The 12,028-nt window shown below is 41.9% G+C and overlaps 1 protein-coding gene across 1 annotated transcript in view; it reads right to left on the bottom strand.

Annotated features, from left to right (window-relative positions):
- The window catches only part of LOC310661741 (uncharacterized protein), a 173,020-nt gene that overhangs the window by 137,480 nt on the left and 23,512 nt on the right, over positions 1 to 12,028 (bottom strand). Inside the window, 6 exon segments of the mRNA XM_083408085.1 lie at positions 5 to 131; positions 1,185 to 1,412; positions 2,876 to 3,739; positions 4,433 to 4,715; positions 5,559 to 5,694; positions 11,751 to 11,877. Of these exon segments, the coding sequence (XP_083264211.1) occupies positions 5 to 131; positions 1,185 to 1,412; positions 2,876 to 3,739; positions 4,433 to 4,715; positions 5,559 to 5,694; positions 11,751 to 11,877 (1,765 nt within the window).

Below are 12,028 nucleotides of genomic sequence, written 5' to 3'. Positions count from 1 at the left end.
TTACCCTTCTGGGACGAAATCTTGCCTTGAGGACATGGAGCGCAATCATAGCAGCAGAATGGCTCCCCCTCCTTCTTTTTCTTGCTGGAACCAGGAGGGCAATTTGGGTTACACTCAGAAAGGGGTGGAACCTGCCCATTTAAAGAAACACATAAACATTTTAGCACACAGAAATTATTAATGCTTTGGACTTCATTCCCCCCCCCCCCCAAGCCAGCAGTAGGAAGACACTAAACTACTGAGGACCAAACTATTTGTTTTGTTATTTGTAGTTTTAAAAAATAATGCTGAAACTGACCGTCTGTGAAAATAATGCCTAAACTGGGAAGGGAACTGGGAGTTCATTTTCACCAGCCCTCCCCCCCATACATAAAATGAATACTTGTTCATCACCAGCCTTCCCATACTGAGCAGAAAGTATTAAAAAGGCTGAACATGCTTAGAAGCCTCCCTATAATTTGGAACTTTTGTGACGATATACTGCTCTGCCTCCTTTCTTTTAGCAAATGTTTTGTGCCCCTGGGAAAGTGATAATTCTGTATTGGTTTGTTTTGGATGTTTGTATGTGATGCCAATAAAAGGCTTGATGATGATGAATTTGGAACTTTGTGTTATTATCTTGGTCCCCAAATTCAGAGAAATGTGAAACCTGAAGGATAATTAATTTCAGAAGGTCGTGGTTCAAATCCCCGTGATGGGGTGAGCTCCCGTTGTTTGGTCCCTGCTTCTGCCAACCTAGCAGTTCGAAAGCACATCAAAGTGCTAGTAGATAAATAGGTACTGTTCTGGCAGGAAGGTGAATGGCGTTTCCGTGCGCTGCTCTGGTTCTCCAGAAGTGGCTTAGTCATGCTGGCCATGCCGGCTCCCTCGGCCAATAAAGCGAGATAAGCGCCGCAACCCCAGAGTCGGTCACGACTGGACCTAACGGTCAGGGGTCCCTTTACCGATGGTAACTTAGGTGGGATTTTTTCCCCCGGTGTGGAAGGAACTAAAACTGGTCCTCCTGGCACAAATTGGGTTGGGCTACATAACTTTCGGGATGACTTCCAGCTCTATGATTCTACTATTCTCAAGGAAAATGTTTTGATTCTGGCTGGAAAGCAGGTATGTGCTGGACTGATGATCTGTAAGTACAATAACATTCTATTTCCCTCTCTCTCATAGATGTAGGAATTATGCCTCACCTGGTGAAAGCTTCTGTGCCACACCATTCTGTTGTCATCAAGGGTGAATGGCTGGTCGGGTGTAGCCTCCACACCCACCCTTCCAACCTTGACCCTCACAAAGGAGTTATTTGGAAAAGTGACCAGGTTGGTGATATCAAAGCCAGCTTCTACTTCCCCGTTTGCACTAAAAGATACCGTTTCCCCAGCAGAGTTGTTAAAGGAGACACTCCTAAGAAAGGGATGGAGCTGCATTGAAAGGAAAATAGAAATCATAAAGTAATGTTAATGTCTCTCCTTATTGCCACTCAGGATGCCTCCAGACTGTCAGTATATGCAGGTAATGCTATGCAAACATAATCCATTCCTGAGAGTGTTCACATAGCAAGCTGACGATTTCCATTGTTTTCTATGGGAAAATCCCAATGTATTCCCCCCAAAAAAGAGGAAATGAGGTGGGAAATCCATGCTTTTTAGGTCCCACTGCTTGTATACAGTCATACCTCGTTTTGCGACTGGGATCCGTTCTGGAGCCCCAGCCGCTAGCCAAAAAGGACGCAGGGCAAAGCGCCACGTCTGCGCATGTGCTCGGAGTGGTTTGTACTTCTGCGCATGCACAAAGCTCGAATTAGCGCTTCTGCACATGCGCAAGCAGCAAACCCGGAAGTAACCCGTTATGATACTTTCAAGTTTGCTGTGGGCGTTCACTGGAACGGACGCTAGACAAGGCGGACATTCGCAGAGGTATTACTGTATCCCGTCCCAAAGGAATTCTAGGGTAACCAGCCTCATGTAACCAGTATGCTTGAGTCTGATTAATGCACAAAGTGGTTAATGCCATAGAGTAAGCTGTCCTACCAAACTTAGCCTAAGTCACTTTCCTTCACCTCGGGAGGAAATGGGTAACAAAGCCTTTTGTTCTACTCAGTCTACATGTGAATTCTGTGTGTGAGCTACTCCCTCTAGCCACATATTTTAACCAACCTCCTTTGATTCTGACAAGAATGGAGTCTGAATCTAATGTTTCTATACCAATAGTTTAGGAAATTTTACCATTTTGTGACTGCTATATGGAAAAGCACATGAATCTGATCTTTGATTGTTGTGACTTATTAAATGTGTGGTCCATCTTTGTGATAGGGAAGTGGAGAGTTTGGGGGTTTAGCGGAAAGGACACATTTACGGTTTTACAATCTAGATTTCCACACTTTTATTTTGCCATGTTAAATCTCTGCTGGAGTTCTCTCACCAAAGAGTCCTTGCCAGAAAACTGGGTCTTGGCTTCCCAGGATTTCTAACAAAGATAACTTAAACTAACAATTTCAGTAAGTAAGTAAATAAGTAAGTACGTACGTACATAAATAAATGTTTAAAACCCTCCCCCCCCCCTTTTATGCTGGTCATGGACAGCCATTTTAGGGGTCTTTCCCACCTCCATTCCTCAGCCACAGCTACATTTTTTCAGCTTTGTCTGCCACTCTCAGCCAGCTCTCACCTCTCCTCTCAGTGTGGGATCAGATCTGCCTCTTAAATTGTGTGCAGAGAAGTTGCGTGGGAAGGAGTGGCACAGTGCAGGATTATATCCTCCTGCTTCCCTGCACACAAGTTACGGAGGGGATATGATCCTGCACTGAGTGCTCGAAAATGTTCAGGGTACTGTGCTACATATCACTGCCCAGTTTTAATAAATTGTACCACGGGATAGGCGTTACCTGCCAAGGCTTTAGCTTCTGAAACTCTTGCATCCCTCCTTCCACCACTGCCTTGAATATTGTCCTGGGCAAGAACATGGCATGTAGAGCATGTGCTATGGCATAGACAGCATTATAGACACTATAGCTGTGGCTTGTTATGCTCATCTCAAAGCCAGATGACGGGAGATCTTCCAGTTTCTCCTCTCCAGTGCAGGTTCCACTGGCCTGCTCCTCTGTACTGGAGTTTGGAAATAAACAGACAAAGACCTGTGCCCAGAACTGCTTGAGAAAACCATTTCCATTTGCCTCAAATGGATTTTGGACCTGAAGAAAGGCTTTGAATCCTTGTACAACATTTGAATGAATTCTAAAGAAGAGGGAACCCTGGAAGAGTTGCATATCCCAGTTCATTTGAAAGGTCAGTGCTTTGAAGTCCAGTTGTGCTGTCAGAATCCACACCTTGCCCTCAGATGTCTTGGTTCCATTGTCCACAGCACCAAGTGCTACCATTATTCGCAAGCTAAGCATGGACTCTGTTTCTCCATAGACAACAATAACCTTGGCTTTATTCTCCATAATAACTTGATAAATTTGGATCCATTGGGAATACATGGCGTAATACTCAGTCAAATATGCCGTTTTCACGGTTCTCTCTGAGAAGGCCAGGCAAATGCCTTTCTGGGAAAGCAGAGTTTTCAGGGTGTGAATAAATCTCTCTCCACTGACATTACCTGCAGCAAGCAACCCAACCCACGTCCAACCAAAATGCAGAATTAACTCAACAATCCCACTGTATTGATGGACTTCATTGGGCGCCATCCTATAGAAGGAAGTGGATTGGCTTTGACCAGCATCCTCTGGAGCAAAGGAGCCATAAGTGAGCTAAAGGAAAATAAAGGCACATAATCCATAAACGTAGAAGGACTGGGTATGTGCTTCCAGGGCCAGCCTGCCCAGAAGTGAGATGAGGTGGTAGCCTCAGGAGGGGGGCTCCAAAAAACTGGGGGCAGTCACAGATTTAGCCTCCATGAGTGCACCCTGTGCTTGTAGGCCGTGCCCCTCCTTCTCTGCTACCGCTGCATGCCAGTTTCCCTGCAGTCCTGCAGTGCAGCTTCCCTTCCCTTTCCCCTCATCTTCCTTCCCCATTTCAACCCCCTTGCTTTGCTAGAGCAATTGGTTATAGATATAGGTATTTGATTTCAATTAATCACCTTGACATGCGCTGAGAAATTAATGGAATAATGAATTAGGGGTTCCTATTTTACCTGAACAGTAGGACAGCATTTTAGCTTCTGTAACAAATGTGTCTCTAGATTATAAACTATTTCTTATACACCAAAAGATAAAATTTAGAATATACTGGACATTTGTACAGAAGGAAATTCCGTATCTACAATGCCATCGTGCTGGAGAATAAATAAGGATGATGCTTCTTTGAAACACATGTTTATGCGATGTCCAACACTTACAGATTTTTGTAGGAAAGGATTAGGATGAATACTAATGCTTGAGGGGAAATAAAATCATCAGATGATCATGGGGAATGAGTGTGAAGTCCCCAAGGCAGCATCTTACCTGAGGAATCTTGTAGATGCCCAAGATACTTGCCATTTGGAGAGAGGAATCAAAGTCCAGTCCCCCGATAACTGCCACCAGGTGTTTCTGGATGTTGCACTTGTAGTTGGGCATAAGTGTGGAGGGAAGATTCAGAGCAGCCCGGTAGGTCATCCTTTCATTGAAGTAACTGTCATAGATGTGGAATCCTAAGGTGATATTAGGTAAGATCTTGGGGTTCTCATTGACCTCCTTGACAGCAAAGGCCAAGGCCAGGATATGCTGGTAGTTCTTTGGCAAAATACTGCAATGAGAATTTTATGCTGTATACTTGGGATATATGCTATACAATTTTCTTTTATAGAAATTAGGACCTCATGACAATTCTTCAACATTTTCATGCAAATTGTGCTCTGACATGCACATATCTGCAAAGCAATTTCCCCTTAAAGAATTCATTGCATTCCACTTTCATATACCACTTTCATTAATATATGCATATATATATATTTATATTTTACCCCAGTATATGCATTTTGTATACATTACTTGACTGGAACACTGCACTGCAACATTTGGTGAAATGTGAAAGCGCAAAACATACACTTACATTCATCTACAGGTATTGATCAAAAGAGTTGCATCAAACTGCAGAGAAGTAGATAGCCTAGCTTAATGGAGTAGCTGTGACACATTTATAACTAGGAGCATCATAAAAGTCTAGCCTGATTGGGATGAGAACACCTGGGACTCTTAGAACTTTACCTCAGAGGAGAAATGAGCTTTAAGACCCCTCACAACAGGCTTTCTGTATTCAAAACAGAGAAGGACTTTCTATCTCAAACTAAGCAAGTTTAAGCTGTGGGTCTGATTGTTAAACTCTTCTTGGAATAAATTTGGTGGGATATGGGGAGCAGAGAGCACACCAACAGGCAGCCTCTTCTCACTGACACATTCAGATCTCCATTTCCCTCCTTCCAAGCCAACACCTCAGCTATGCAGAAGTCTCCCCCCCCCCCACCACCACCACCATTTATGCCTAGAAAGAAATCCCACTGAAATCAGTGGAACTTGCTTTTGAGTAAGCCCGGTTAGAGCTGGGGAATGTTTTTGTATCATCTGATTACTTAACACATGAAGTATTTACAAGATATCAAGAAGTTGATGGATAGGTAGCCTTTCTGTGAAGTCTTCTTTGCCAAAAGAAGTAAAGAGGTGAGAAGCAAGTCCGCCCATAATAAGATGACCAGGTTGGTAATATTCATGTGGAATTCTGGACAGATCTTGGATGGCGCAATTAGTGGTATGTTTGCACACCATATGTGGCAAATGAAAGAGAAGAGGCACAATAAACAACAGCATACTGAGGCAAATACTATTTCTTATCAGAAACACTCATTTCCATCTAGAACATATTTTCAATTTTCTGCCTTGTCACAAACAACACTTCTCTAACAATTCACAGATTAAAATCCTATTTTGCAACTCAACAAATAGAAAAGCAGAAATCCTTCCTCTCTGACCTCTCCCTTGCTTAGGATAGCAGGAAGGGGTTTTTATACCCTTGTTTAGACTTTGGCTGGTATTCTCTAGAAATCCATTGAGACATTATCCAAGGGAGATTTATTTATGACAAGACTGGTAATTACCGATGAGGTAATAACTAGGTCTCGTTACATCAGGAAAATTGAACAACTGGCAAAAAAATGTTGTTATAGACCTGAACAGAATAAAAACAAAATTGATACAAGTAAAATATCATAATATACACATTAAGGTGGGTTAATAAAGGATATAAAATATCAGGAATATTTAAAATATTTTAAGCTAAGATATACAACGTGATACGTTGAAATGCAGAAGTTATGAATGAGTTGGTGGGCTGGGGAATAACATAACAAGAATAAAAATTACCAGCCAAATTCTCTGCTTAGATCTGATTCTAACACTCAGTCAGAAGTGGTAATGATAATGGAATTCAATATACCACAAAAAAGGGATGGTACAATTTTGGTGGGGCACTGGATTATCTGAACATTTGACCCAACATAGGTGAATAATTGAGGGTGTAGAGAAACGGAATAATGTTGGTGTCTATTCATTAGTTTTATATATATTATTTACATATGTATATGTAAATAAATTTTTATTGGGTTTTTTCACATTTATTTCCACAACTAACTACCAAAAAAACCCCACAAATTCCTCCCCTTGTCCCCATTCACGCAAACATTTCAAAACCTTATCTTTGTTTTCTTTAGACCTCATGACTTCCCTCCATTACCTCTTCTGGTTCCTTATATTAACAAAATTCTTCTGCATTTCCTCACACGTACTTCATCAATTATTCTTCTTCTAATATTATCTAAATTTTGCTGATTGCAACTGTGTAGTCTGAGCCTGCGAATGTATCAATTTATTTACATTATTTTGCACATATACAACAAGTGTTTCCCATTCTTTTTCCTAACTTTGGCATATTTAAATTTCACAGGAAGGTGACTATCAGTTAAGTCAGATTTAAAATCCTGCTTACCTTCCTCACAGTCTCCTCGTAGACTCAGAGGCAGTAATTTTTGCCTTATTTCAGCCACCAATGCATTCCCAAATATTTCCTGCCTACCCCCAATGCCATCCATATCTGCCCTGAGTGTCTCCTGGTATTTCTTCATATCAATCACAGTTTCCATTTTTCTAAAAAGTTCCTCCAGCCCTTGCATCAAGACCTCCACCGCTTCTGTTTTCTTTGTCACTGGTTCTCTCTTAATAATCAGCTCTGTCACCATTTCAGTATTTTTGTCCATTTGGGCTATAAGTTTATCTGCTGTCTTATCCGAATTTTCCTTTATCTCCTTCCTCAACTCGTTTCTCAATTCATAAAAGAATTCCACCCATTCACCATAAGGCTTATCCCCTTCTGCCTGAACTTGGGGTTGGTTGCTTTTTAATTGCTATGTCCAATAAGTTACTATTAAAACAATCAAAAAAGGTCCAAACAGAGTTAAAATATCCAATACTCCTTCTACTCGATTCACTCTGCCCTTGCCAAGATTCTCTTTCCCTTGTTCTCAAAACAACCAATTTTCCAGCCGTACCCTATCAGTTTTGTCAAGGCCACCAAGTAACACTTTCCCAAGGTACACGGCCTTTGTACTTTTCCACTCTCTCCAGCCCGATTGCCCATTACATGTATACAATTTGAAATAAAATCCAGAATCCGGGTTTGAAAGGTTGCCAGGTAACTGGATGTGAGGTGATAGGAAGGGGGTCATGAGCAAGGGTTGCTGGGAAGAATATAGTGGTGCCTCGCAAGACGAAAAGAATCCGTTCCGCGAGTCTTTTCGTCTTGCGGTTTTTTCGTCTTGCGAAGCAAGCCCATTGACGGAGTAGTGCTATTAGCGCTATTGACATTTTAAGGGCTAAAAACGGCTTTTTAAGGCTTGGGGGATTAGCGGTTTTGCTGCTAAAATGCTTTTAGCAGCTTAGCGATTCAGAAAAAGGGGTTTTGGAGCGGAAAAACCCCCCAAAAATTTTCGTCAATTTTCGTCTTGCGAAGCAAGCCCATAGGGAAATTCGTCTTGCGAAGCGCCTCTGCAGACGGAAAACCCTTTCGTCTTGCGGGTTTTCCGTCTTGCGAGGCATTCGTCTTGCGGGGCACCACTGTATTGTGCTTACACACACACACACACACACACACACACACAGTGAGACAATGCTGTGTGAGGCCTGCGGGTTCCATGTCAAAGTACTCTTGCAGCCAACTTGGTATAAAAAGTTGGACCACCCTGGGCTAAACAAAAATCTACCTTCTTGCATCCAGGCCTTTCTGCCTTTACAATGGTCTTTGATCTAGGTCAAATGGTCCCCATTCAGAACAACCATGTATGCTTGGATAAAGCTTGCTGGTGGGGCCTGTGCCTCTAATTGTTGGGATTAGGGTGAGACAAGCCAGCTCCTGTTATTTTCAGTCTGTACTCAGGTACCAAAGGTGTCTTTGTACCTTTTTTTAACTGTAATTTTAAGGTAAAATTGTTCTGTTTTGTACTGTGATCTCCTAATAAAGTATTTGCTTCTATTTGCTTTTGTGGCTTCTTATTGTAAGCTTTTGCTCTGGTGCCTGACAGCTTGCTTATAGCTACTGAGTAACTTGTCGGCTTGTGGCTGAGGCGACAAAGAGTGGACCTTTGCTTTTCGTCTTGGGGAAAGTCATTGGATGTCCAGGAAAAAGCTTGAGTACCCTGACTCAGAATTTTGGGTGACTTCTCAGGGTTCCTGGCAAGGTTGGTTTTCCCTGGGCATCGTTTGGTTAGAGGACATTGTCAGAAATGAATGTCTAAGTTAAAGACCCACTTGGCTACAATACCACCTCCTGCTGCTTTTACCAGGTAGTGAAGATAAAGGAACAGCATGCTAACTCCCAGGGAAGTTCAGACATTCACATGTACCTAAGCACGGGTCTCTATACCTACGGCTTGCTTAGTGAAAAGAAAACAGAACAAATGTCTCTTCTAGTTTGCTCCATGACCAGCAATGGAATTGGACTTCCTTCCCAAGACCTACACCAATGATTTAAAGCAAAAAATATCATAAGACCCAATAGTCATATAAGTTGACAAATAAAATCAATCAACATTTTAAAAGAATTTAGAATACAGAACATAGCACACACACAAATAAAAAGGACTCATAGCTAGCCTTACCAAATACCTCCTCCCCTGTCCCCATCTCCAAGGCAAAAGGGTGTTCACAAACCTTCATTGTAAAAGCAGGCCAAAGGAAAACAAGAGGGATAGCAGAAAGACACGGGTGAGGGGAATCCTATGAAACAGGCCTCAATATTTTGTGGTATCCATTACAGCTTCTTTGTTTTCCAAATGCACCATGAAGTCCAAAAAGATTATGGAAAACTGTCTCACAGTGACCACAGATAATTCTCAAATAAATTGCAAATAGCAATTGCAACTAAACAAAAAAAAAATATAACCATACAATAAGGATAATGAGAGATTACATTGCCCACATTCTACTAAAACAAAAAACAAAGATGATAGGATAATTTATTATTTCCTCTTTATTAACTTCTCCTTGCTGTTCAGATCAGGTCTCAACACAATGATGTAGCACTTTGGGGAAAAGATGGAGCCCAGTAAGCCAGCACTGGAGGCCAAGATGGAGAAGATCTCCACAGCCACCATGTATTTCCCCTTGGTGCTCAGGTAGACCGGAACAAAGGAGATCCAAACACTACAAAACAACAACATGCTGAAGGTGATGAATTTGGCCTCATTAAAGCTGTCAGGCAGTTTCCTGGCAAAAAAGGCCACAACAAAGCTGACAATGGCCAAAAAGCCCATGTAGCCCAGGACACAGTAAAACAGGGCAACTGACCCTTCGTTACAGCCTAGAATGATTTCCCTCATCACAGAGTGCATGTCAGAATCAGGAAATGGGGGAGACATTCCTAACCACACAGTGCAAATGCCCACTTGGATAAGGGAACAAGAAATCACAATGGAGCTTGCCAGTCTTTTCCCCACCCACTTCCTCATTCTGGATCCTGGTTTGGTGGCCACAAAGGCCAGAACCACCGTGATCGTTTTGGCCAGCACACAACAAACGGTCACTGTGAAAACAAGGCCAAATGCCATTTGTCGGAGCAGGCAGCTCACGCTTTCTGGAGGGCTGAGGAAGATCAATGGGCAGAGGAAGCAGAGCAGGAGGAAAGTGAGGAGAGTGTAGGTGAGGTCCCGATTGTTTGCTCTGACAAGTGGTGTGTCCTGGTGTTTAATGAAGATGGCTAGGACCACCACGGTCAGGAGAGAGAGTGAAAGAGCCAACAATGCTAAGCTCATTCCTAAAGGCTCTATAAAGGACAGGAAGGTGATGGTCTTTGGAATGCATTGTGATTGGTTCCTGTGTGGATAGTGATCTTCACGGCATGCAACACATTCATCCATGTCTGGAGAGAGAGGAAAAACACTCAGATTTCAGATATGTTGAAAAGCAGCTACTAATGTTGGCAGTATCTCTTCAGGTTAGATTGGGAGTATCACAGAAGATTCCAAACAGGCTAGATTCAAAGTGATGCACAAGAACCCCACCTCAGCGCTGTGTGATGGGTTATGTGGGGTGTTCTGTACTGGCTTGCTAACTCCCCAGAAGCTGTGGGATAACCAGTCAGGCTTAAGTCTAATTAATGAATGAAGGGGTTAAGACCATAGAGTAAGCTGTCCTGCCAGGTTTAGCTCATCTTGGGAGGTACTAGGTAATCAAGCCTCCGAGTCCTAAATCTACTTTAGAAGCTCAGAGTTTGATGATGTCTGAACTGCTTGCTCCAAGCTCAGACTGCATGGCTGTTACAAGCCATTCTTGTGCTCCTTATACCAATAATTTAGTTACTTTTATTACTGTTGCTAATCCAAGTTTTACCGTCTGGGTTTTCTTACTGATGTGTGTAAATGCACACGAATTTGATATTTTAATAGTAGTAACCCAATTTTTAACTTACCAATGTGTGGTCTTTTGGAAAGAACTTAGAAGGGCATATTTTAAAGCTCTAACAGCTTATATTGCCATGCTTTACTTTTCTTAATATTTTTGATTTTAAATCTCTGCTGGGATTCTCTAACCAAAGAGTACTTGCCCCATACCTGGATCTTGGCATTCTCCTTTACATACCTGTTTTTGACTTGTCACCAATATAAACTACATTGTGCAGTTTAATTGGTCAATGGGGCTAACAATAAATTCTATGAATTGTTCAGCACGGGAGCTAAGGAAAGTGTCTTATACTCAGTTCATTGCTCCATGTACCTCAGTATTGATTGCTGCATTTTAATCTCTGACAAAGATGAGATCTTGGTTTATAAAACTTTTCTTGTTAGGAAAGGTCCATATTCCTTTATGGGGGCTGTCTGCCATGAGGGATGGAGGAGAAATTTCATTTTGTTGCCCTTTGAATGGGAAGGTTATCTAAATTTAATTTATTATTAATGTCTTCCTGTGTAACCTTATGACATGTGTTTCTTGCAAACAAATCAAGTCCAATTGTTCTTTTTTAAGTAGGTGAAAGACCCTCTTCCTTTTTTCAGGGGAGTTAAAGCCATTAATGTTCCAGCTTAATATTTGCAATGCCATAGTGTAATTACTGGTTATCTAAATTTCACTCCTTTCACCAACATATGAACCCAAATACTGTTGCCCTGAAGTATGTGTAGTTTTCTAAAAATGTGTGCTGCCATCCTCCAATCAAATAATATGTACCAATTATTTGCTTAATCTTTTCAACAACTTCTAACATGACGTATAGTTTGAAAGGTATACCTCTTGTGTCTCTTACCCTTTTGGGATGAAATCTTGCCTTGAGGACAAGGAGTACAATCATAGCAGCAGAATGGCTCCCCCTCCTTCTTTTCCTTGCTGGAACCAGGAGGACAACTTGGGTTGCACACAGAAAGGGGTGGAACCTGCCCATTTAAAGAAACACTTTAAAAAATTAGCACAGAGAAATTAATAGCATGTTTGCCTTCTGCTTTCCAACCCACAGCTGGAAGTAAGAAGACACTAAACTACCGTATTTTTCGTTCTATAAGATGCACCAGACCACAAGACGCACCT

Source organism: Podarcis tiliguerta (assembly GCF_965153285.1).
Source record: "Podarcis tiliguerta genome assembly, chromosome: 13".
Classification (NCBI taxonomy): domain Eukaryota; kingdom Metazoa; phylum Chordata; class Lepidosauria; order Squamata; family Lacertidae; genus Podarcis; species Podarcis tiliguerta.
This window is presented reverse-complemented; position numbering and strand designations above follow the sequence as displayed.